This window comes from Callorhinchus milii, unplaced genomic scaffold, assembly GCF_018977255.1.
Source record: "Callorhinchus milii isolate IMCB2004 unplaced genomic scaffold, IMCB_Cmil_1.0 Scaffold9, whole genome shotgun sequence".
Lineage (NCBI taxonomy): Eukaryota > Metazoa > Chordata > Chondrichthyes > Chimaeriformes > Callorhinchidae > Callorhinchus > Callorhinchus milii.
This window is the reverse complement of record NW_024704750.1, coordinates 11,809,092-11,836,743: the sequence shown is the minus strand read 5'-3', so window position 1 is coordinate 11,836,743 and position 27,652 is coordinate 11,809,092. Positions and strand designations below refer to the sequence as shown.

Sequence of the window (27,652 nt, the reverse complement as noted above, 5' to 3'; positions counted from 1 at the left end):
TCCATGACATCTAAACTGGAATTTGACCCAGCTTGGTTTATATCAAGTGCTTGCTAATCTCCCTGGAAGGATATCTTCCTACAGTATCAGATTATAGTCAGTTTGCAATTTTTGTGTTGCCCTTTCATTTTGGAGCTGCAAACTTCAGTTGTCCCTGTCAAACACGAAATGAACAATAATATTGCACTTTCAGCAAGAATAATATTGACTTAAGGTTGCTGATGTTGGTTTCATTCATCTATAAAACTGGGATGAATCGTTGTGTGTGGTCAGTCAGATTGGAATAGACAGATCCAAATCAAATAAAGGAAAGCAGTGAAGGAATATGAAAATGACAAAGTGAAGATTTTGAATTGTGTTGTCGACACTTCTTACAGTGATGTGACATTCAAAGGAAGAAGGGAAACATCTGTGGCAGCATTAAGAATTTTTTTTTGTGGTCTGTGGAATAGAAACGGTGCCCTCAGCCGAGAGCTGTGGTGGCACAGGACGCCTGTAATGCACGTACAGTATAGAGCCATCAAGTCATTTGGTTTGACACAGTTTGCGACCTTGGCACTTGTTCAGAGGAGGTTTGGGAGCAATCATCTGAGCAGAAAGGTAGAACACCTGTCGATATATCTCCACGGTTGGGAGGGGAGTATTTCTATTACCAGTTTTGCACCCAACAAGAAAGTGGCCTCAGGTGAAAGCACATTCAATATTTGCCACTGTTTGGAGTAAGAGTCATCGATCTGATCGAAATTCCGAATGAAAAAAAATAACCCGCATCAGCCTGACAACGGCTGCTGACTTGGGGACCTTAGGTTTTATTACTCACTACCGACCTTGAGACAGTCGGTTACGGTAATGGTATCCAGTGCACCTCCGGGACACGGGGAATGAACCGGTTCAGTCGCATTCCCAGATTCATTTGAACACTGGTGAGCACTGACCTGCGGGGATCTCCAGGGGGAAGTGAACTTGGGGCGAGTGAGTGAGGTCGGGGCACTGCAGCATTTTATTCTTTCCCCTCACACTGGATTCCAGCAGCCAACAGAATAAATCTCCTTGTTTCACGAACCCTCCTCACTCTGCCCCTGAGCACTTGCCAACTGCAGGAAATCTTAACCTCAGATAAAGCGAAGGGGCATCACAAAATACACACTTGTCACTGTTTTTTTTTAAAAAAACCCAAAATAGATCCCGTCAGTGACTGAAAGCCATCAAACACCTCAAGTCGAGAGCAGAGCGTTAAAACACAGCGGCTCTTCGCATTTACTACGAAATGCAACGGTTAAAACAAGTGACAGTTATTGCTTGTTCTTGGCGGGTGTGTTCTGGTTTTTTTTTGTTTTGCACAGATTGCAAAGTTGAGTGGAAGTGATGGGCAAGTCAGGAATTGCACATGTCAAAGCGAGTTCGGTGAAGCCACAGCCTCTGCTCTGCGTGAAATACTGTAAATCAAACGGATAGCCTTGTGCAGAGCCAACTTGGTACATCAACCGACAATCTAACAGTCCAAAACTTTTTCTTTTGCAACAGCCGACTCCACAGCACCACGAGCCGAGAGGTGATCACAGAGGATGAATGAAATGCACCGACCGACCTCACTGACAAACTGCAGAATGTATTATCCCCTGTGCTTCAGTGTCAAGCAAGTGTCACTTGCATTTCTCGGGTGTGTGTGGATTTTTAATATATATTAATATAATATATATATATATATAAAACCTAGATCCTGTTGTGGGGAGGAAAGGGAAGGAGAGATGGTGGTGTATATGCAATAAATAATTAAACAAACAAATAAATGAAAACGATTGTCGTTATCACTGCTCTGTAAAAGCGAGAAGTGCAAAGAAGGTGTATTGGGCTTTGATGGACAGCTAATTGTAAGCCTGACACTGACACTAACCCTCGCCCTTCCCCTTTGGGTCTGTCTGCCAACTGAAAGAGCCAACAATTAACAGCCCGCAAAGCGCAGTCAGACGCTGTGTGTGTGTGTGTGTGTGAGAGAGAGAGAGAGAGAGGGAGAGAGAGGGTCGCCCCCTGGGGTGTGGGCAGAGATCCAGAGCAGAGCAGGACTGGAACGTGTGTGGGGTGGCAGTGAAGACACAAGAGAGACCCACCTCCCGACCTCTGGGATCGTCCGTCAGGGGGTGAGGGGGGAAGGAAGGAAGGAGGGAGGGAGGGAGGGGAGGCGGTAGCAGCAGTAACATCAGTCAGTGGAGAGTTTAGTGGCCGCCGCCGCTGTTGGTTAGCAATAGCAGCAGCAGCAGCAGCAGCAGCAGGAGCAAAGCACCAGCGTCTGCCCAGCGCCTCCTTTCCCTTTCCCTGCGCTCTTTTCCCAGCCCTGTTTCCTGTTTGCGTTTCTCCTCCACTTTAAAAAAAAAGCCCCTTTAGTCCTGTCGCCATCTTACGCACCGTTGAGCCAGGAGAGGTTAGGGGGTGGGGGGTGGGAGTGGGAGGAAGAAGAGGAGAGGGGTTAGAGAGACAGAGAGAGAGAGGGAGAGAAAGAAAGAGAAGGGAGTGAAAGTTTCCTGGAAGGGGGCAAAGCCCGTTTGGTTTTCTCGGAGGCGGACGGGACGAGGCAGAGTCAGGCTGATGAGTGTGGCTCCAGCCCTCCGGCCGCCCAGTCCTTCCCCGGGAGCGCAGCGGCTGTGCAGTCTGGGCATCCCCTTCCACATCCAGATCGGCCTGAGCAGAGAGCCCGTCATCCTCGACTCCAGCGACTTCTCCCTCTCACATGTGCGGGAAATGGCGTGCTCCATCGTGGACCAAAAGGTAAAGGAGGGAGGGGAGGGGTGGGGGGGGGGGGGGGGAGAGAAGAAAACTTCCTCCCGTTACTCAAGAGTGAGTGAGTGAGTGAGTTAGAGAGTGTGTGTGTGTGAGTGAGTGTTTGTGTGTGTGTGAGTTAGAGAGTGAGTGTGTGTTAGTGTGTGTGTTTGTCTGTGAGTTAGTTAGTGTGTGTTAGTGAGTGAGTGTGAGTTAGAGTTAGTGTGTGTGAGTGAGTTAGTGTGTGTTAGTGAGTGAGTGAGTGAGTGAGTGTGTGTCAGTTAGAGTTAGTGTGTGTTAGTGAGTGTATGTGTAAGTTAGAGAGTTAGTGTGTGTTAGTGAGTGTGTGAGTTAGAGAGTTAGTGTGTTAGTGAGTGTTCTGTGTGTGTGGGGGGGGGGGTGGGGGGGAAGAGATGCTTTTTATCTTACCGTCATCTTTGCTAACGCAGGGGGTGGGGGGTTATTTTGTTGAGGGGGTAACAAAGTCCAATTATATTGAGAAATATGATTTTTGTTAAAACGAGAACTTTGATCCCAAACCTGTAGGTGTTCCCCCCCTCCCTCCCCTCCCCCCTCCCTCCCCTCCCCCCCAACCCCCAACCCATTGCCCCTTCCCAGTCGCAAGATGACCATATTCCCATCCTCTCGCCGGGGTCTGGGAATGCTTAAAGGCTGCTGTGTGAATGGGAAGGTGTTGGCTGTGTGGCGCCTGTTTTACTGTGTGTGTGCACGATTCTGCCGGAGCCGAGTGGGTGGGTTGTTGCCAGTCTTTGGAAGGTGTTGTTGTTGTTGTTCCCCCCCCCCACCCACCCTCTCTCTCTCTCTCTCTCTTTCCCCTCCCCCCCCCCCCCCCCCCCCCGAGCAGGCGATGTGGCAGGTTTAACTCTTTAACTATAACGTGGGGGCAGGCAGTAGGCAGCGGTCCAGCTGTCAGTGCAAACATCTGCTCCTGTAAGTTCTTTGCGCAGCTTTGGCTCAGCTTCAGGTCAAGTTGACGCGTCAAGAGTTGCTATTAAAAAAAGTTATTGATGTGCAGCTTCTTTTTTTTTGGGGTGGGGGGTTCAGTAGTTGAGAAAGTAGCGCAATGCATAACATTTCTGCTGTACTGCTCTCGGAACCAAGACCGTACAGTTTAAAAGTTTTGCATCCCCCCCCCCCACCTAAAAAAAATAACACGCACCAGACAGCTGTTATTATAGCAGTTCTGTGGCTTTCATACTGATTTTCTTCACCACTTTCACTGGCAAAGTGCAATGCTGTTTAGGATTCGGTGTTGGTGTGTTTTTTTGAATAAAAGCGTCGTGTGGGTTCCAGTGCAACTCACTGAGCAGAGTAGCACTTTCCAGCTAAAAGTTTTCCCAGAAGGGGTTAAAAGATGATATCCAACGTTATATTATTCCAGCACAGAATAGTAGGGGGTTGGGGGGTGGTTTGGGGGGAGAAGGAGGGGGTCCATGTTGGGGGGGAAAGGTAACAGGAGGCTTTTTTAAGCCACTTCAACTCACTGGAAGAGGCAGTCGAATTAGCTACAACAGCAACAACCACACCACAAACCAACCCCCCCTCATGTCTCAGTGTTCAGTGCTGCACTTTCCCCTTTCTTGCACGACGCTCATGTTTCGCTTACGGATTCGAAATCGACCGCAATTCCAAGTTATTGTTATTTTTCTAAAAGATGGTCTTGCACGATGCCGGGCAACAACCACAAGTATCCGAGATTCGAGTTTGGAAACGTGCAGCACTTTTCCACTCGCAAGACTTGTCGAGTGACAGATGACCAGAGAGCAATGTGTAGTAATTTTTTTTTTACCTTAATAATAATAATAATCCTTGCATTTGATATAGCGCTTTTCACGTCGGGAGGACGTCCCAAAGCGCTTCACAGAACACACTGTAAAGTGAATTGACTGTATATTTGTGGGCGAACGCGGCAGCCAATTGCGCACAGCAATGTCCCACAAACAGTTGTGGATTGAAAATGACCAATTTATTATTGTTTTGGTTTTTTTTGGAGGGATTATTATTAGGCGTGTGGAGTAAGGAAACTTGCCCAAGGTTTCGCCCTGCCGGGAAGTGAACTCAGGACTCTCGCTTGCAAAGCGAGTGCTCTAACCACTGAGCTACAGGACTCCACAAATTGGATTACACGGCGGCACAGCACTTTTTAGTGAGGCTCACATCACTGCCCGCAGCAGACCTGTGCTGCTGATTAGAGTTCAGAACCTTTACTCTTTGGCAGGATGCAAGAGAACATTTATGAAAGCCAGCAGTGCAATGGCAATATTTAGGTAAATGTTATCAGTGTGTTTACAAACACACTACTTGGATGTTTTTGCCCTCACAAAGTATTAGTTCTTGTTCTGAATGTGCCAACGTGATCTTGATATTGGGAATGGTTAGGTGTTTTCCAGTGCAGGAACTGAACTGCGGTAGAAAGTGAGTCCGAATGCCCAACTCAAATAAGTACTGTAACCACCTTGTTCAAACAGACAATGTAATAGCCAGCATGTGAGAACATTGCGGTTCGTCCATGAACCAACTGTACCGAATGGAGACAAGAAACCAAAGAAATACCTGGCAGAAATGTCAGAATAATAATCATTGACATAGGTCTACTTTGGATCAGCTACGAGTTGCAGTATGGGGATAGACAGTAAAATTACAGACAAGGTTAAATATTGAAAGATGCTTTTTTTGTATACTTGTCAATAGACCCTTGGGTCACAGTGAAACGGCAGAATATCTCCAACAAAATGTCTGGGTATGGTTCTTGTGATATTTTTGGATTCAAAAGCTTGTTTGGGAGGGAAGGTAGCTGAATTGGACCCTAAATTTTGCTGATACAATTCTGATTACTAGTTGCTCAACTAGAATGGTTCATGGAGTGGGTAGGATGGGGTGTTATGATTTTAGATCACTCCCTTCCCTGCCATGGTTGGGTTGGGAGGGTCAGGGAGGGGGGTAAGAGTGTGAAAGAGATTATGGTAAGGTGGAGACATCTTGGACTTGAACTGGTTCTGAAGAGACAGGTTATCTGTATCTATGGACTGTTGATCTTTGTCTCATGTGTAGACACATCCTAAACCCTGAGAGCCAAAGGGTAAAGGGGTCCACTTGGTCCAGTATTATACTGTAGTATAGTATGGGACCAAGTACTTTTTAAACCACCTTGAAGAGAAAGTTAACCTCAGAAGATTTGTAAATGCTGATTTATTCCTGAATGAAGGCTGGATACTTCTGGGCTTTATGTTGTGCAAACAAATGATAATTCAATGCATTTTTCTTAACTTTGCATTCAGTGTTTACTCCTACTCAGAATAACTCCAATATGTATTATTCACCGCTGTGGTTTCTTTATTAAATACTACAATGTAAAGTTTGAGGAACAGACGTTATACACATTGGGTACGTTTGTTCAAGCCAATCTAACTTGCTATCAGTTATGAAAGTGTGCAAGAACTGCATTATTTGATTGATGTGTAGTTATCCCTTTTACACAAAGGCAAAATGCTGAGAGTTTTCAAGTATACAATGTATATGCAATGTCTGCTAGAAATTATACAAACTTAGTTTTTAATTTGGAAGGTTCCCTTTTAAACTCAGACCTTCAGATTTGTTCGAGTTGTTTTTACAAAACTTTACTTATAATACAAATACGTCTTGAATTTGATATTGAGTCTTATGTCATCGAGAGTTATTACTGTAAAGTTTATTGACTGTATTTGTAGGGGAATATGCAAAAACGTAGAAACCTACAGTGAAGAAGGAGGCCATTTAACCCATAGAGTCAGCACTGGCTCACGGAGCAAGGAGATCACTTCAATTGCACTGCCCTGCCTTATCTCCCTTCAAATGCCCCATCTTTCATTTGCCTATTTACTTCCCTCTTGAAAGCCACAATTGGCTCTGTCCCCATCATTCTACTCATCAGAGCATTCTACATCCCAACAAATCTCTGTGTGAAAACATTTCCCTCGAGTTCTCCTTGTTCATCCTTTAAGTCACTTACCAGCTCTATTTTTCACAGCAAATTTAAACTTCTCCAATGATTCTAAATTACACAATTGTTAAAAAAACATACTCAATGTGCAGAATACATCAGTTTACAGTCTCTATTTAGATCTCAGTGGGTGTGAGGCCATAGTACAAATTTGCCCCAGATTGGCACCAAATTGTTAGTGTCACTCAAGAGGCCAGGATATGATTTGACTGCAGCAACCAAAGTGGCATGAGACCCAACAAAGACGTGTATTTTACAAGCACCACCCCCTATAACAACGTAAAATCAGCAACCAGGCTTTCCAGCGTCCTGCCCATTCAATAACAACAACTTGCATTTAAATAGCGACTTTCCCATCGGATGGCATATCATAACTCAGTAACTCAGGCCATCTGTACAGGCCACCATATCTGTTTTATATTTACCTGACACTGAGCTAAGCATGGTGGCCACAAAGTTGCAGAGTAGGACAGTTGCTTATTTGATGTGCAAAGTTGCAGTACCGACCAGCTGCAGTGTTCGGTGGACATCATGAACAGGGAGGTTTCAACATACACTAGAACTTCTTGGGGCACATTTTAACATTTAATGCTGTCTTCATCTCGTGTCTATACTAGTGTGAAGTTGTGACCAAGACAGCACACAGGATAAAAGGTGGCATTGCAGACTCAACTTTGAGATGCGAGAAACCAAAATGACAATTTTTCTATGCTTTTTAAAGAGTGAGTCACATTTTTTGGTTGTATACCAGTGTTGTTATTCAGATAACTGCTGTGATGCCTGGAGCATTTCTATTCAAATATATTTGATAGCTCAACATTTATATGGATATTCATAATTAAAGCTTATAAATATTCATGAGCCTTGTTCAATGAGTCTAATGTTTGTATTAAACATTTTGGTAATAAACCTGATAAATTACTTGGATTAAATATTTCAGTTATCATGATGTTATAGACATATTATCTCCAGTAACAGAAATAATTTGTATTTATATAGCACTTTTCACGTCGGGAGGACGTCCCAAGGCACTGGACAGTCGAGGGTTTGCAACAAGTAACAAGAAATACAGCTGTATTTCTTCATACTCTTCATTGAAAAGTAGATTTCCTTTCTCCATTTATAGGGGGAGAACGTAGGATTAGTTTACCGGAGGAGAATATGGCCTTTGGTTTACAGCGAAAGTACATGGGTTCCAGTTTACAGCGAGAGTACGTGGGCTCCAGGTTATGAAGGGGGTACCTGGGTTCTGGTGTATTGGTGTAATCCTTTTCATTGTAGTTAATTGCAGAATTAAGGAAACCTGTAATTCCTTCAGAGCACATGAGTTTTGCATTTTGCAAATTAGGCCCCTTTGTATGAGACGTGCAATATCAAATGAATGGGGTAAATTTTGGAAGGCAAAACTACCAGTGACTTTTATGTATTACAATGAAGATAAAAGTGAACCAGATTAAGCAAGCTTTCCTCTTTCTCCATCCTTTTGTTTGTTTTAAAATCATAGCTCCATCAACTGGATTAATCCAATATTATTAGGTTCAATTCTATATGTACAGCCCCTCCATTTTCACTCATTCTTAATCTCAAAACCGAAAGGAGCAGATCTCAAAAATACTTATTTTAGGAATTGTTAAACAAGCACAGGACCCTTTCATCCAAACAATAAGTATGAATTGGGAAGAAGTTGCACATAACCTAACTTTCTGGAAGAGGGCAAAGTAAACCGTTGCTGACGAAATACATTTGATTCCTACGATCAGGAGCAAATTTTTGTTTTGTATGAAAGCCTTCTCCAAACTCCTTATCTTTAGACATGGCTGATTACATTTGTGATGTGGTAAATACCACTCGCAGGAATTGAAGACTGTATGGGGGAAGGCTTCACTCTCTTTACCTCCTTTAAATAGCATAGCTGTCCCCCTAATCTCAGTAACAGAATCAGTTATGCAAATTCAATAGACAAAATGAAAACTTCAGAGACATTATTATCTTCAAGGTAAAGTATTCCATCTTGCATTGTGGAGTCCTGTAGCTCAGTGGTTAGAGCACTTGCTTTGCAAGTGAGAGACCTGAGTTCAATTCCAGGCAGGGCGAAACCTTGGGCAAGTTTCCTTACTCCACACGCCTAATAATAATCCCTCCAAAACCAAAAACAATAATAAATTGGTCATTTTCAATCTACGACTGTTTGTGGGATATTGCTGTGCGCAATTGGCTGCCGCGTTCGCCCACAAATATACAGTCAATTCACTTTACAGTGTGTTCTGTGAAGCACTTTGGGACGTCCTCCCGATGTGAAAAGCGCTATATCAAATGCAAGGATTATTATTAGCTTAATATCTACCCAGGTTCTGACATTAATGAAAGGGAATTGAAAGAAAAGTACTAGGAGGAGGTGTGGAGGTGTTTTTATTTAAAAAACTTAATAATTTGATTGAGTCAAGTTATTGAGTCAGTTTGAGTCAAGTCACTGATTAAAATGCAACAAGTGAAAAAAGGGGATGGAATGTCCCATCATTTTGGAGTGATTTCCTCCCAACTTGAAAGGCGCTATACAAATGTAATTTTGTTGTTGTTGTTGATACTCTGCCTGGGTGAGTTCACCTTAACTGGGAACTGACAATGGCAGGATTCCACAGCAGTTTCCAAGGGTAACTTTTGCATTCATGGATATTTTTGTCGACAAATGGGGAGCGAGAAATTTAGAAGAGAAACTAGTTTTGGAAGAAAAATAGTCGCAAATAATAGACCTGGTTTAATATAGCTATAAATTGGGAGGAAGTAAACATTGGGTACAATTTGTGGAAGGGAACTTGTCAAGGTTGAGGAAGCAAATTTTTAATGAGATTTGTAAGATTATCTTTGATTATCTTTGGTAAGAGATATTTTGCGGAATCTTCCCATCAGATGCTGGGTAAATTTAATGACTGAAGAATTTATACAATTTCTGAGGAAGAGACTGGCATGATGAACTTAATGACTTTGTTTCTTGCCTTGTGTTGAGTTACAAAAATGCAAGAACTTGCAACTACAAGTGATTGGGAAAAGGATACAAAATCAAGTGTGGTAATTCATACAAAGGAATATTAGATGTCTTCAGTAAGACTATTTGAAGAAACAGTATGTAAAGACATGAAAGCGCATAACTTATGCAAATATATCCAGATAATTCCTCTCTTTTGTGTCAGTTCCAGTTGAAACGAGGAAGGCATTTTAGAGCTATTGTTCTGCATGTCAAATTTTTAACAAGCTCGCATTGGGAGTTGTGGTAACCTTTGTATAGAATTGTTGATTACATGTTTGAAGAAATCTTCTCTGAAATGTTACAATTTCCATTGTATGCCTTCATGTTCTCTAGAGATGTTAAAATGGTTTAAATACATTGTGGATTACCTGTACATCTTGACGTACAAACCTGATAAATTCTATTGCATAACTAAAACCTCTTCAATCAAGGGGTTAGAACTCTCTCAAACTCAGTGTTTTTCCTCCACTCTTTTTTCTTAAAAATAAGTTAAGATATACAAGAGAAATAAATTAAAATGGGGTACACCTAGGAATCAGTTGTGATACTCTTATGCATTTGTATTCCAAATTGGCCAACAAAATACTCCCAGCAAATCCCAAACCCTTAATCTGTACTTCTTTCGGCGCCTTGGGAAGTCCTCCCGACATTATAGGTGCTATATAAATGCAATTTGTTGGTGTTCGCTGTACTAGCTTGCAGATATCCATGTCTACAGGTTATGCTGAACAATTGTGTACAGATCTAAATATCACCGCTTGAGTATCCACATTTTAAAACTAACTTCTTGAAGGATGTCTTTCTTCCTTTGTCCTACCGAAGGTGCAGTCTGATGCTCAGATACAGATCCACAGCCACCAATGTTCCTCCATTACCTCACCAAACTGTCCATTCTTTAATCATGATCTTCGAAAGTGAGTGTTGACAAGCAGGTCAACCATGCATGAATTACTATAAGAGTGACATGTGCACTTTCCAGCAGGGATTACTAGATCAAGATTATGAACCCATGGTCATTTCCCCCCTCTTTGTCTAAGGAGAAACCAGTAGCAACCCTACTGCAGCCTTGGTTGAGATCAGCTAACTCAGCACAGACGAGAGAGCATCCGGGCTGTGGAGCTCAGTTTCATCCAAGCCAGTCAACGGGAGATCTGATAAAAGGGTGCGTAAGGTACAGTGCTGCAGGTTCTGAAATACAAATTGAATACATTTTCTAAATTTAAACCGTTATAACTTTATTCAGTTTCCATCTGATGATTTTTTATCACCACACGTTAGTCACATTTTTGGTACTGGCACCCTGAATGAAATGGTCATACTGTTCTGGAAAAGACCAGACATTCGCTCAGAATTTCTTGATCTAATAAATATCTGCAAGTGTTGGCACCAGAGCGTCAGCATGAATGTGCTTTTGTTTTGCCAAAGTGAAGCAATTTAAAAAGCGAATGCAATGCCACCAATTGACAAAAAGAGCAGTGTAACGTACAGAGAGCTGGAATGTAAAAAGTGTTCAGTGGGGGGAGAAGAATAAAACATTTCCACTGCTTGTGACAAAATAATCCAAAACGGTTTAGAGGCATAACATAGGAATCCAGCAGGATATCCTTCTGAGGCCTGAACTGCGGTTCAGCTGACCAGTAAACTGCAACTAACCATTCCAGTTTTGCAAACCAAAGTTGATCTGCCCAATTCAGATTAAATGAGAGGTATTGTTAGTATGGAATGTAAATGTTTGAATCTCTTCAGAGAACACATCATATGATAACATGTTGGATAAAGGTTAGTACAGGTTTTATCACGATTGAGAGCTGGAAGTTCCAGTCTATATTTGCTTTCAAGCTTTTATTTTGTAAGAGTTAAAAAGAAGTTTTGAATCCTTAACACTTACACAAAAATGAATATCCCCAACTGCTAAAGTAGGCTAGAATTAGATATTCAATACTACAAGATTAACAATGGTACAAATGAAGGTGCCATAATCTTCCTATGTCGAACAACAGGGAAATAGCTTAAAAATAACCTGATTCCAAGTCCCGACATGGGGCTTGATCCCACAGCCTTTTGACTCGGAGGCAATTGCTTCATTTTTTTTCATAATATAGAATAGGCATGAGTAAATTTTGTTTCTGAGTGCCTGATTCACTGAGGATTTAAGCTCCTCTTTCTGACCTTCAAATCACTTCAAATTCTTACCCACTCACATCTATACCATTAAGTCTATCCTGTGCTTCCTTCCGTGTGTTCCCTTTGCTCTTCTGACTCTGGTCAACTGCTAGTTTCATCACACTATTAATGGCCAGGCCTTTAGCCATTGTGCCCTGTTCTCAAGAATACTTTCTCAGAATTTCTTTGGCTTCAGAACACTTTAAAAATCTCTTTTTAAGCGTTATAAGCACTCAGACACTACCCACTATATAAGTGCAAGTTGTTGTTGTTTTTGACCTCTGGTCAACACTTATTCTGCCCTTCCTCCTTGCTACCCGGCATGGAGGGCACTATATAAGTGCAAGTTGTTGTTGTTTTTGACCTTTGGTCAACACTTATTCTGCCTTTTACTCCTTGTAAAGCCCTTTGAGATGGGCATGTTATGAAAATGGTGATACATAAATGAAAGTTATTTGCTGGATAAGTATGCAATACAGAACAGAAGGGTGAATAAGCAAAGGCCACAAAGCAGTGTTATTTGGGCTGTTTCAAACTTCCTGTGACCGTAATTGTAAGAAACACATGACAATGTCAGTTTCTGTACTAAAAATGGTACTGAAGTTACTTAGTGATTTTGTGGTCTCGGGTGGCATTCAAAATGTCCTTTAATTTAAGTTAATTCTGTGATGTGGTTAGTGTAATTCATTAAATACTACAGTTTGGGTTTGTCATTCGTAACATTTTGACTACTATCGGTTAAGGTGCTTAAATTGCACATCGCAAATCTGCAGTAGTACAAATAAGACTCATTTCACAGGCAGATTTCAGACTAGTATAAACTAGCAAAACACTCATGATCGACTTTTTCAAAGTGGCTGATGCATTCTTCCATTTAGTTTCTTGCTCATTTAAATGTATTGTGTCCATATTTATTCACATTTGAAATTGGAATTCGCAGATGAAGCTGCTGTATAAAGGTTGAATTCCCTGAAGTCGTCTCATACAATTGCTCGAATTGTATAAATCAAAATACAAGAATTTTCAGTGTGCCCTTTTAAAAAGCAAGTCATAAATATAGCATTGTATGTGGAGCTGTGAAGTCTTCATCAGCTATCAGGAGACATTTCAAAAGGGGTTCTCTTTATGAAAATGTTTGGCAAATTTTTTTTGAACAGATGATGCATAGACATAAATAGGGTCAAAACAGATTCATGTGTCATGTGAGGCAATCATGCTGAAATGTCTTGTTTTTATCCCCCCCTGCCCCCAAACAATTTTGTCAAATCATTTGAAAAAAGGGAGGAGGGTTGGCGGGTAGGGTAGATGTGCTTTGTATTTACGGAAGGGAGCTAGTTACTCTGTGTATCGTGGGCAAAAGTCAATCCCCAAGATAATATTCATCATTCACTTCATGGCTGTTTATGTGGACATTGCTGTGTGCAAACTGGCTGCCACATTTGTCTTCAAAACACACAGTCACTACACTGAACATTAAACCCGTGAAGCGCTTTGAGACATCCTCCCAACCTGAACAGTGCTATATCAGATTGCAACAATTATTGATTGTTATTAGATACATTGCAGGATTTACTTACTCTTACAAAATCCTGTCCACAACAGACGAGCAGGTGAATTGCTTGTCAAATGTTAATCAGCTGTTCCTGTGATGAAAAAGATCCACCAACTGCATTTTGTCACCGTCTTGAAATTTCAGAACATAAGTATGACCACACTGTGAGACTGGAGTGTGGCATCCAGTATAATAATGATGAGAATCCTGTGTGCACATTCTAGTTAGATTATATTTCCTAAAGTTTCAGAATCAGCTGACGAGTTGTATGTGATTGGAGCTACTACAGTACTGGGCTAAAAGTGGACTTGCCCATTGATCTCCCCAAATTATTATTCATCATTATTTGGAAATTAATTTTACTGCAAAAAAACTTGTCTTGAGCAAATAATTTAAAAATACTTGAAACAGATGCTTTTCACAGCTGTATTTAATTTCACAGCTGTAAGAAATTTGATTGAATCTAAAATAAATAAAATTCCCCTAGGGCAACTAAATTTTTCCAGTAAACAGTTTATTTAACATTACTCTGGAGTTAAGCTATGACTTGTTTTCAATAATGAAACTTTTTACCACATTTTGGGAAATCTTATTGACTTCCATTGCACCTGTGACTCAGTTTCTCTCTGCTAAGGATTTGTTCTTGTGCCATTGGACGAACAATTTTAATTCTTTGAAGATTTTCGTGACTTTTTTCCCCCAGTTAAGAAAAAGTAGGCGATGGTCAAAGAATATTGAAGTGTCAATTAAGTAACTTGTGTATTGTACAATTCGATTACAGACGCTCAAACAATATCACCATCCAATATATATATTTTTTTCCGAGGGTAATAATCCCTTCGATAAATAAATAAAAATAATAATAATTTAGTCACTCAGTCCATGATATGGGACACTGTTGTGGGAAATTAACTACCGTGTTTCGTCCACAAAATCCAACTTTACAGTAATTTCTGTGAAGCATATTGAGACATTTCAAAGATGTGATATATTATTATTATTGTTACATATAACAGCACTTTCAAAACTCTGAAAGTGACCTTTACGGATTTTTGCTTTATTTCCACTATTTGGGATCCTAGAGGAGTGATAGAAACAAGGCAAATCAACATCAGTCCAACGTTTACATCTTTTGCAATGCAACAGTTATTAAACCTTGTGTTACATTGAGGTCAGGTTAAATGGCAGGTCCAACAATGAATAAAGGACCAAGAAATAACTTGGGCAAATTTACTGATACTATATGTTTTTGACCTGGTAAAATACTCACCAAGCAGCCAGGGTTAATTTAGTTATTAAGCATTTACCATTTAGTTTTAAAGCGCTTTACCAAAGCTGGAAATAGCCCCAAAAATATCAACACGTTTCTTTATTCATCTTTCATTTCCATTTGACCTTGTAGCTGTTTTTCAATAGTTTGCTGCAGAGTGACAAAAATGTATTAATTTCTTTTGAAACATTAATATGAGATAAGAGAAACTTAAAAACTCTCCCTGTATGACTTTTTCATTACCACTCAGGCTTGTAGTAAAAGCAAATTGTGTAAACCCAAAGTAGTGAAGGATTGCCAACTTCACTAATATTGTAGCATCTAATATACAGTAGCTGGCTAATTTCTTGCATTTGTAAGGTGGATTAATAGACTGATGAATATCAGAGGCTAATCTTTCATAAATCCAATTGGTTTGATCTTTATGGATTAACTGAGAAAGATCTGGAGGCTTGTTGCCAATAATCCAACTAATGCTTTGAAGAATACACTGGGGGAAAAGGTTCACAAAAGGCAGATTGGAGATCATGAATATTATCTCTACATCACTACACTTCATTTAATGGAAATTTCAAAATTTTAAAAATTTGTTTTTTTTGCCCATAGCTAATAAACTAATCCCAGTTGGTGCTACCAGTACATTTCCCTAGCCAGCTTTTTGAGTGTTCACTGGCACTTGATAGGCTTGCGTGGGAGTGCTTAACACAGAGGCCCTATTCTTCTGACTTCAATGCCGTGGCTGACGTTTCATTTCAAATAGAATGTGAAAGTTAGCAAGACTGGATGATTGGCAAAGCCTTTGAAAGGGTTTTCCTGAAATTCCAATATGTAATCATGTCACACTCTGGAGGAGGATCCATTGTTGAATTATGCAGTAGGCCGCCTGGATTCTGGAAATTAGACCAGGAATTATGCCATGGTGATGATGCAGTGATGAAATTAGACCAATGCCAATGGTGGCTCTAATTAGGAGATGAGACAGAAACTGGGGGAAATCTGCTACAGGCCGCAATGCATGCTGAGTATTGTTTCACACATTGCCAGAAACTGCAGCCTACATCCTCACCCACACTAACCTCTGCCTGCCCAATCCTTGCCAGGGACCTCTGTATTCCAACGGATTGTCTTCAATGTCCTCACCCTCATTTATAAATCCCTTCATATCCATCATAGTACCTTCCTATTACTGTGATCTTCTCCTACCCCATTCTTCTGCTTGTCCTCTGTGCTTGGCTAACGGGCTTGGTGTGACTCCTCAAGCTGCCATCAATGGCTGAACCTTCACCATCTCTCCTGTAACCTCTGAAAGTCCTCCCATTTCCCCATTGTGACAGCCCCTCTCTATTGGTCTTTAAATACTATCTAATAATCTACCTCTTCAACTGCTCTATGGTCACCTCCACCCTTCCCCAACATTGCTTGGTATCCATCTTTGTGAAGCACTCCGAGATGTTATCCTGCATGAAGGACACAATATAAATGTTGTTGTCACCACAACTCTGGTAATTCAGGCAACTGTCTGATACAAGCCTGATGTACCCAATGTTGAAAGTCAAAAAGGCAATTTGGTAACGGGCTGGTGTTATTTGGTGTCTATACTTTTGGTTAGTGGGGTGGGAGGGGGATTAATGCTGTATGGTATAGAAAAACAGGAATGTAAATTCTGCCAAATTTACTTTCTTCCTCTGCCTAGCCTTTGGTTAATGAAATAACTTGTAGCTCTGCCTATGTTGATATAGGTTAAGTGGGCATAGAGCAGCGACTGAAAGTCTCTATATTCCTGGGCCTTGTGGTCCAGTGCCATGAAGTCTATCCATGGCACAACCCTTCACTAGGCAAGCAGTGAAGCTGAAAAAGTTCACTTTATATCCAGACAAGGAGAATGTGGAGAGAAGCAGCAGGGTGGCTGGATTTCTTTCTCACTAGGCACTCTTTCTTACTGTTTGTGTCTGGTATGTCTATTGACAAGTTATCCATTTAACAGCTTGTATTGAACTGAAGCAACTGTTGTGTGTGTGTTACAAACAGGCTGATCTGATCAGTACTGCTGTCAAATTAAAACATTAGCTGTTCAGCTCACAGATATCTGGTAGGGTTAAATTGTGTAAGCTGATAGCAGGTATTGATCATTTCTCTGATAGTGGCAAGGGAGAAAGTACTTTAGGAGTATGGCTGATGAATTAAACAGTGTATGGTGCATCCACCAGAGTTTTAACACTTCAAAAATGGTTAAACACAGCAGGCAAAAGTTCCTATCACACGACCTGCATCTCATGTGACACTTTAGCAGCACTGTAAAACTTATTCCTGGCAGACTTGCTACTGTGACACAGGATTATTAGTTGGTTTTGTTTGGTGTTTTGTTTGGTGATATTTCATTCTGATAGTTCTTATCCCCATAGCAACAACAACCTGGTTATCAGTGTTAATTTTGTGTAAGGAGACAGGAATGGGTGGAGACTGAAATCAACACTTCAAGGACTGTTTCTGGTTGTTACACAGAGTGTTTTTCATTAGGGAACAGTAACCGTAAAGTGCTGAAATATTCTAGTAAACAGTTTGAAATGGAGTCTCTTGTTGGTTATGTAAATTTACAATAGTTTAGACATTGCTTCCTGTAACATGTTACAGTCCACACACAATTCAAAGTGAATTTAAGGATAACAACCATGTGTGTTTTACAAAAAAGGATAAATACAGGAATCTTAAATAATTCCACTCACTTGTTTTACAAGTTTTAACAAAGAAATTCCTGGAAAACATTTACAACACTGACGTGCATTGCATTCATTATGTGGCCTATAAGGGAGGTCACCATTCCTTCCTGCTGCTGTTTTCGTGCTTATTTATGTATAGTATTCTGGTGCTCAGTAAGTTTTTTTTAACCATCTATGAGAATAGCATGAGCTGGCTGCAAGTTTTGGCAACTTATTAATACAGTATAAACGCAGTATTAGTTACAGGAATAAAATTCAACTCATTAACATGTTGGAGGATGGATCTTGCCATCAAAGCGATTAATACTGATCCAATATTTGCTTAATTGCCCATTCTTCAAATCCTTCCCTGGTGGTCCATGTCTGCACAATGTTGCATTACAGTAGCTAGACTTACTCCAGAGTGTTGGCTAGGGGTGAGGTTTTGCTTGATTACAGTGGAAGAATTGCTACACCAAACGTAATGAATTCATTTACAACAAACAAAGTCTATTTGGAAAAGGTATGAAAGAAATAAATGCCGAATTGCTGGTAATAGTATCTGACAGCTGAGAATACTGAACACCAGTCCATTAGAGCACCATAGTTCATCTCTGAGTTATTGAATAATCCTTTACATTGGTCCTGTTTAGCAAAAGGGATGTTTATATAAGACAAGCCAGGCTAGCTCAGTGTCAACTGGTCTCAAAAAGTCAATAAGTAAATAATGATTCCAAATAGAAAATGGCGAGATGATACTGAATTTGGATTAAGGGTCTCAAATCCCAACCTTCCCCAAGAAATGTCTTAAAAATCCTTTTACTGTTGTCATGTCAGAAATGACATGGGATGTCAGAAATGTGTTGCATCAAGATGGTGTACAATTAGATATACATTGGAATACATTCCAACTGGGTCTAAATTTATTCTATTTATGTAGAATTTCAGTGATTCCAGAATTTGACAAATCTTAAATGTAGCCTTAATTTTGGAGCTGGCTTTCTGTCAGTTTTTTTAGGAATGACATGAAACTGGCATCAAAGGTACAATTCAACAACTTGCTAAAATCTAGACACTCTAAAATGCGATATAAACAGAACAAATCTAAGCCCTCATTCTAGGGCTGACCCTAACAGCAACTCCAGTTAAACATAGACTTACAGTAAAAAAAACAAATCCAAATTAACCTATTTTACTTTCTGATGGATCTAAACATGTTCACCTTCAAAATCTTGATACAAGCAAAAAGCTTTGCAGGATTTTTTCGGGATTCATTATGCCAAGTCAAATGAATTCCAATCTAAACCCAGACAATATCTTTCTTGTAAGTCTGAAAAATACGTAATGTGTTTAAATTCCTGAATGACTAAGTGAGTGTCAGTAGAAACATTGGCAAATTGTTTTACGTTACAGTTTATATAACATTTTGAATAAAATAAATTTTTTGGAACACTCAGTGGAGTTGATTAGCTTTCAACTGTACAGTGTTGACTGTCACATCTGAGATAGTTTATTATAAATTACACTGATCAGCCCAAAGAAATCCATCCAAAGATGACACTTATTAAAATTAATTCAGGCTTTTATTCTTTAAATGAGATTCAGGTCATTTAGCAAGAACAAGAAACTGGTGTATAAAACTGAATTAATTCTTAATGGGATTTCATGATAGGGAATCCAAGTCATGCAGATGAGGACTCTTAACTGGGGGTCATGTTAACCTGCAAGAACTCCACTCTAACACAATCATAATTCCAAGGCGGCATCTCTAATGGGTCAATTACTGGAGTTCTAATTGAGAATACTTCTTGAGGGATTCCTGATAGAGGTGTTTAAAATTCTGAAAGGATTCGATTAGGTGGGTGTTAATAGGCTGTTTCCACTTGTTGCTGAATTAAAACAAGATGGAATATCTATATGATAGCCACTAGCAGAACTAATAGGGCGATTAGAAGGAACTTTGTGAGGACTTTGTTGGTCTCCATGTCCAATCACTCAGAAGCTGTGTGATAAGTGATGTGAAAAAATGCATATTTTTAATTTATTAGTGTAAGACTTGCAATTACAATTAAGCTAGTTACTTTCGTCTTCTCTCCTCTAAGAAATGTGTTTCTTGCATTTTGCAGATAAAGTGTGGTGATATTTACAGTGTGCATTGCTGAAAAAATTATCTGTGGCAGTTGTATCAGTCAAGCCCTTCTGTTTGGCTTTTTGATAAGCAGCTACAGGCAATGAAGGTACATAGTGGCCTCAACCCAACATTTTGGGCTTGCACTTAAAGCAGTGGAGGTGTCCTGCAGTGCTTCGCTTACAGACTATTTTTTGGGTGAGAAGGCTTGTTGTTGAATTTCTTTCTCAGAATAGTTATTGAATTACTGGCATTTTTAATAGGATAAACCAATACGAGTGCTGGCTTCATTTTGGAAATGCAGACAAACCCTTCATTAAAATTTAACACATTTCCCTGCACACTTTTAATTATTTAAAGTAGTTTAATGAAGTAGTTTTTGCAGTTTGCAAAGGTATTAATATCTAATGAGCAGCTCATCTCACTCAGGTGTATGAAGGTTAGAAACATCACACACAAGGCTTTTATGCACCAGGAACCCAAGAACAGTTATTAGTACATGATATTTCCTCCTTTATACAGCTTAACATTGCTGCGGAAGAAGATTAGTGTTCAGAGCGGGAAAACGACCCGGTTACACAGGTTGAAATGATACCCTGTAGTGTCAGGGCAGCATCTGAGTTCAGCTTGAAACCTTTCAATGAATGCAATACCATCCTCTAGTGATCGTTAATACAAATTTAATTATCACCTTTACGTGCCTTCAATTTAGCATCCAGGAGTAGTTGGTATAAATGCAAAAAATTACATTTTGTTTCACAGTGAAGTGTATTTTGCTCGTGACCATAACTTATCAGGAGTACTACTTTCCATCACAAAATGTTAGAAGCTTATCTTGACCTGCCATACATGTGGTTACGTGGAGATTGCACTTTTTGTCTCTTATGTTTGCATTACAGAAATTGAGGAGTTGAGCGAGCAATACTGTCAAGTTTTATATTAAAGTTACATGGATTTCCAGAGATAGAAGAATGAAGGGAAATATACTTTTCCAATGCAACAAATGACCAAGAAATTTAGAGGGCTTAGAAACGAGAAAAACATACGAAAAAGTGATAAACTACTGACTTTGAGCTTTACAAAAAGAACACCAGCAAGATTACACAAGCAGAATGCTGTAGAAGATGGAACACTGTCCAACTAATAATGAGCTGAAATCCCAGTTAGCATTGCTTTGGTGGTGTGCAATTATAACCTCATTTTACCTGCTGTCCAATCCACCATATCCCTTTTACAATAGCCTGCAGAATGTTTACACAAACATACACCAGCTGTAAATCAACACAAGTCTTAAAGAACTCCAAAACAATGATATGCTAGTTTAAACCTCACTCGTTAATGAAGTCCAGTTAAATATTAAGACTGATTTTGGCTATTCTACTCTCCGACAACACTGCAAATAATGATGTGATTTCAGGCCCTTATGACTTGGGTGTAAAATGCCTGTGTGGTCCTTCAGGGAGTTGTTCAACAAATGAAGGAAGGGAGATGTATTATGATAATCTAATAAAGACCTTCGTAAAAGCAGCGACAATGTGGATCAGTTTCATAGTTATCATCAGAAAACAACAATGTTTTTTCAGACAAGAGCACAAAAATTCTTCCTGCTGCCATCATATTTCACAACCTCTCCAAAAATCATGCACTAGATTACTCTTCTCATATTCCTTCTGTTTCGTTTCAAACATTAAATTGGAAAATAATAATTTCAACAGTATTGAAATATAACCGAGCACTAGTCAACAGGTTTTATCCAATTATACATCAATTGAAGAAATTAAAGGCCTAATTTTAAAAAACATTACACATTCATGAGACCTAACATGTGACCTTATTAATGAACCAACCAATAAAGCCCTACATTTGGGAATGATGAGGAGTTCACATGCTTTGTTCATTCTCTTAGAGGCATAAGATGTATCATTCAGTACACCACTTAGCATTGCTCCTGTATGTCATTAAGACTGTTTTCTGTATGGTCGGAGAGATAGAAAGATACACAGATGTTTTCCAGCATGTTTGCATTAAAAGGAAACCTAATCTTTGTGAAATTCCAGTAAAGCATGAGGAAATTGGGGTGAACCGCTCATGTTTAAGGACACTGGGTAATGTGTGGTCAATCACACAGATGGATTATTTTGAACAGTCTCATGAGAGGAAGCCATAATAGAATTTTGTAAAAAGAAACAAATATGTAAGTTACTGGTGTGACAAGTGTTTGTTCTTCTCTAAGTGACACCAACAAATCGAATCCAATTAGTGGAATTACAATCATATAAATTACTGTAGATACAGGTGAGTAAAAAAGGCCACTTTGGTTAACTAAAAAGAAGGGAAAACAATGGAGCCTTTTGACACACAGATGCTAATCTACAGAACAAACCATTTAGTTAGAAGTTACGTTTTGAGCATCAAGCTAATCTTGTATGTGAATGATACAGTACAAAGTAAACAGGGATATTGGGTGCAATGCTTATTAAAAAAATAAATCTCAGCAACACTGCAGTGCACTTGGCACAATGGCAATATTTAAAGAACCATAATGTGAAAAAGGATGTTGTGTTCTTTGTGGTTTCCCACATGTTAAGTTAGCTTTGAAGCCAAAAGGTGTTCCTGTCCCTTTTAGAACTTTTATTCTGCAACTTCCTGATCCTTAATGTATTGTATTTTCTCCTGTCAGGGAGATTAGATTGAACTATACACAAAAATGACTTAAATTTATTGTTAATCTAGATAAAAATACAGATTATAGTGTTTTGGGTAAACCTCAGTGTCATTCTTTGAACACTGTGATCAGTCTATTGAGATGCTCCTGTCTAAATACACTCTTTCTTTTGAACAGTAATAAATACATTTCCGACTTTTGTTAGTCATTGTTACCTTGCAGTGTTACTGATCTGCCCTTACTAATGTGAAGTTCTGCCCTTTGGAACACATAGAAAGTGCCTCCAGCTTTTTTCATCAAGCATTACAGGATTGGATGCCAATCATAAACATTTTCATACAACATGGGTAGGGGGGGTGGGGGGGGAGACTACTGAGAGGGAGTGTTGCACAGTAAAAAAAGTGGGACACCTGTTCCTAACCACTAATAGAAAACCTGCCAAAGTTAGAATTTCAATAGCCAGCCTGAGTGTTATCTGGTCAACAGTTGCATTGAACAAAAGGCGTCATCTTCATTACTTTCCAGCAGTGGACAAAGGCATACTGTAAGCAAAGTTTCAAATGCTGAAGCAATGTGTGACTCAGATTTTCCATAAGGGGCTGGATAAGAGTAGGTCAAGTTACAGGAATGTGAAATTTTAGGGGAAAACTGTTTCTGGAGGAAGGGCACATTTTGTGCAGGCTATTGAATTATTGTCTTATCTTTAGCTGTGTACAATTGCCTTCATTGTTCCAAAATTCCTTTTCCTTTGGTCAAATTTTTCCATATGAATGAGTTGGTTCAATGCAGGTTTGTTCGAATGAGACTGAGTGTGTCTTGCAAATACTGTTTGTTTGTTGAACTATAAACCTATGCTTTTTAGATAAAAAATGATTTAACGCTGTACATTTTGAAGTTAATTTGAAATCAGAGACAGTTTTTATTTGCAAATGCAAAGAACACTGGAATCATTCATTCAAACCGATAACATTATAAGTAAAATGGATAGGCCATTGTTGACTTGCTGCAGAATGTGTGTATGCTTGAAGAAGAAGTAAAACAAAAAGAACTGAACAAACTTGATACAAGGTTTTCTATGGGTGTGCAGCATATGCATGGAAAGATATGTACACCTCTTTAAAAGAACAAAACATAGTGTGGCTTTGTATAATATGATTTGAAGTTAAACAATGTGCTCATTTTGTGGGACACTGCTGTGTGCAGTTGGCTGGCGTGTTTCTCTCACAAAATAGTCAATTCACTTTACAGTATATTCTGTGAAGCGCTTTGAGACGTCTCAAAGACGTGCTAAGGCGTTATATCAAATGAAGAATTATAATTTATAAATTTACAATATTGCTTACCCCAAAATATAAACAGTAAGCCAACATTCAACGGAGTCCTGTAGCTCAGTGGTTAGAGCACTCGCCTTGCAAGCGAGACACCTGGGTTCAATTCCAGGCAGGGCGAAACCTTGGGCAAGTTTCCTTACTCCACACGCCTAATAATAATCCCTCCAAAAATAAAACAACAATAAAATTGGTCATTTTCAATCCACGACTGTTTGTGGGACATTATTGTGCGCAATTGGCTGCCGCGTTTGCCCACAAATGTACGGTTAATTCACTTTACAGTCTATTCTGTGAAGCGCTTTGAGACGTCGAGAAGACGTGAAAAGCACTATATCAATTGCAAGGATTATTATTATTATTATAATGTAATATGCTTTATCACAGGCTGGATCTAACCCACTTCATCTCCTAAGGAAAGATACTGCAAATTTGTTTCCGGTTCTCTCTCCCATCTCACCCACTTGAACCCCGCTCCAGGCAAAATAGTGAGAATTTGAAAATACTCATCTAATATTCTACATTTTACAGTTTGCTTCCTTGTTTCAGCATGATATCATATTGGTCACTGTCACCTTCCAAACAGCATTTGATAATCTATGTCAGACTCATGTACACGCAGTAGAAATAGCCCAGGTTTGGTGTATTTTGTCAGAGTGGCAGTGGAACAGGTCAGTAGATTATCAACCTCATGTCACCAAAATTTGAAAGTTATACCTACCGGGAAATCGATACTTTAACACATATTGTTTGAATTATTATTATTCATGCCACAGTTGGAGGAAGTGACTCAGAGGTAGAACTTAGTCCAACAGTGTGAAAGCTGAATTAACACAAAGTATTGAACTGCATGGACTTTACATGACTGATACAGGCCATTCAGCCCAACCAGACTATGCAGGTGCTTATACTCCATATGAGCCCCCGCCCCTCCTAATTCCTTGCATAAAATTTTCTCTTAAAATTTGATCCAACACGTTTCCAGAAATAACCTATTTATTTTCACCTTCTCGAACCCTTTCATAATATTAAACAGCTCAATCAGGTCCTATCTCGTGGAGTCCTGTAGCTCAGTGGTTAGAGCACTCGCTTTGCAAGTGAGAGACCTGAGTTCAATTCCAGGCAGAGGGCGAAACCTTGGGCAAGTTTCCTTACTCCACACGCCTAATAATAATCCCTCCAAAAACCCCCCAAAAAACAATAATAAATTGGTCATTTTCAATCTACGACTGTTTGTGGGACATTGCTGTGCGCAATTGGCTGCTGCGTTCGCCCACAAATATACAGTCAATTCACTTTACAGTGTGTTCTGTGAAGCGCTTTGGGATGTCCTCCTGACGTGAAAAGCGCGATATCAAATGCAAGGATTATTATTATTATTATTATCTCAAACTTCTTAACTCCAGAAGAAAAAAAGCTCTAATCTGTTCCGTCTTTCTTTACGGCTGTATTCACTCAGCCCTGGAAACATCCTAGAGAATCTACTTTGCACTCTTTCAATTACTACAATATTCTTCATGTGGTGTGGCAACCAGAATTACACAGAATAGTTAAAATGTGGCCTAACATAGGTTTTATGTAACTTTTAACAGTTTCTTTAATAATGTGATCACTTAAGCACCCTGAGCTAATGATTACATCTGCACATGTTAATTTTCCAGCAGAACATCGTCAAACTGAGATACTTGACTTTGTCAGCTCCTTTAATAGTGTCAGTTCAAAGTAAGAAACAGATAGAAAATGCCAAGTTGTTAAAGTTAATCATGGTTCTTTGGAACTGCTAATTTGTTAAAGAATTGAGGACATTGGAAGAATAGAATTCATCAGTTTAACAAAGGGAATGGCAACTCTTTGAAATCCACAGCTGACAATGTTTAAGAATAATAGATTTAAATAATTACCTTTTGAAAAAAAATAAAATCTTGTGTTAATATATTGGTGGCATAAAAATACCTTTTTACACAGAAACTGAATTTTTCCAAATATGCAGAAGGTCTTCAAGGTTCAGGCAATTCTCTTGATTTCAAGTGGTGGACACAAGTGTCATTGTAAGATGCAAATGTTTTTCAGTTTGAACCCTGCAGAGGTTCTCAATGATGGAGCACTGCATCATCTTTGGATACAATATTAAATCAAGATCTCTTAAGGCAGTGGTTAAAGATCCCATGATCCAATTTCTGACACTAGTTTTTCCCATTGTCCTGGCCAACAATCTTCCAGATTACTTCATTATATATACTCCATAGATGATCATGAAAACCTGCTGGTGTAAATAGTAGATATTCGTATCATCTCTGCTACAAAGCTAATCGTTTTCACTTTGTTCATAACATTACGATGAATGTACTCCAGGCAAAGTAAAACATGTATTCGACAAACTTATGTTGCTTTGCAGCTTCCTGCTGTATGATAGGATATCCTGGCTTCCAAAAATATTTCAGAAAAGTATTTTGAGGCGTTCATTTTTTTGTGTTCATAACTTCCTCAATACTTCACATGTGAATCTTCTGATCATTTGTACAAGAATGTGATGAACGAATCAACGTGTGATGTGCAGATATTCCATGTGATGTGTCTTCTGGTATATTGCTGCGTTACCCCATTCAGAAAATTCATTGAGGTAAAAGACAGTGAGGTTTTACAGGATTTATTAATAATGAATCTGAGGCCTGTAAATGGGCACTCCTTCCTGTAACCACACTAATCCGCAGGAAATCTACTTCCATGTAATATATTTCTGGAGTGGCACTCACTCAGCTCAATGGGAATTCTAATTTGTTTTATTAAGGAATCTCATTCAAGAAATACTGACAATTAGGTCCCATATTGGTAACCGTTTGCTTTCTTTCTACACCACTCAGTTCAAGCACAACCAGAGCAAATCTTTTCGCCCCACAAAATATACGATCAATTCACTTTACGGTATATTCTGTGAGGCGCTTTGAGATGCTTCGAAGATGTGATAAGGCGCTATATCAAATGCAAAGATTATCATTATTATTTATGTATTATAAATCTGTCTCTGATCTCAAATCGGCCATTAAAGGTAATATTCAATCTACAAGTTCTTATGGGGTCAAACTTTCAGAGCCAGGCAAAGGTCACACGCTGAGTGACATGGAATTGACCAGAGATTACTTTCTTTGATGGACCACTGGGAACAGATTTGCTCCGGCAGTATTTAAATTACAAATTGAAGTATAGCCAAAACCACCTCCTCTGCTGTTCAACCATCAACTAAATGGTACAGCCCTTTTGGCAAATAAGGCTGTGAAAAGCCAAGTATAAATACTGCCTTGAAGACTGAGCTTAACTCTGAGGAATCACACAAGCAACTGTGCTGAATGATCATGCAAATAAAGCAGCTGAACAATTTATTTTGATTCACTTTCCGAGGTATCACATAAAGTAAAATGTGAGATTATGTAACTGCACCAACACTGTGATGGGCCAGAAACATTGGCTTTCTTCATGTGCTACAAAATGGAACAGTATTATTAATTTAATATTACAAGAAATACATACACAAACAGGGTATTTAAATAATGATTATGAGTTTTCTTTAATTTGGGAAAGCCTGTATTTACAAGTACTTTAGAGACCTCAGACCATACATGGAAATACTGCATCTAATTATTGATGTTTAGGTATTTTCAGAGATGTAGTAAGTTGAAAAACAATACACACACTACACTAACTACTGTAATTACTCCACATTTTTATTTGTGACAGTGTGAGTGATAAAGAACATGAACTGGAATGTGATTTCTGAATTTCCCAAACTCCCAGCCTGGATGACAATGACCACATTGAATCCAAAAAATACTGGCTAGTAGATCATTTGTGCTACGTAAACTGCAGAATGTTTTCTTTACTGTAATGTAGCAGAACAAGTTTGATGATGCTTATTTTACTGGCGAAGGAACAGAGTCAATTACACAAACGTAGAATATGACCTCGACAGCATTAACATATGATGTCCTGTGTATATTTTGAGTGAAGGATTCAATTATGTGTGAATTACATTATAGTCAAACATAGTGTTCTACAGAACTCTCCTCTGAAGTGTAG

General features: G+C 39.3%; 1 protein-coding gene across 1 annotated transcript in view; it reads left to right on the top strand.

Moving 5' to 3' along the window:
* Window positions 1–2,462: 2,462 nt before the first annotated feature.
* The window catches only part of prkd1 (protein kinase D1), an 84,683-nt gene continuing 59,493 nt past the window's right edge, over window positions 2,463–27,652 (top strand). The window contains exon 1 of the mRNA XM_007893409.2: window positions 2,463–2,763. Within this exon, the coding sequence (XP_007891600.1) occupies window positions 2,584–2,763 (180 nt within the window). The 5' untranslated portion in view covers window positions 2,463–2,583. The remainder of the gene's footprint in view (window positions 2,764–27,652) is intronic.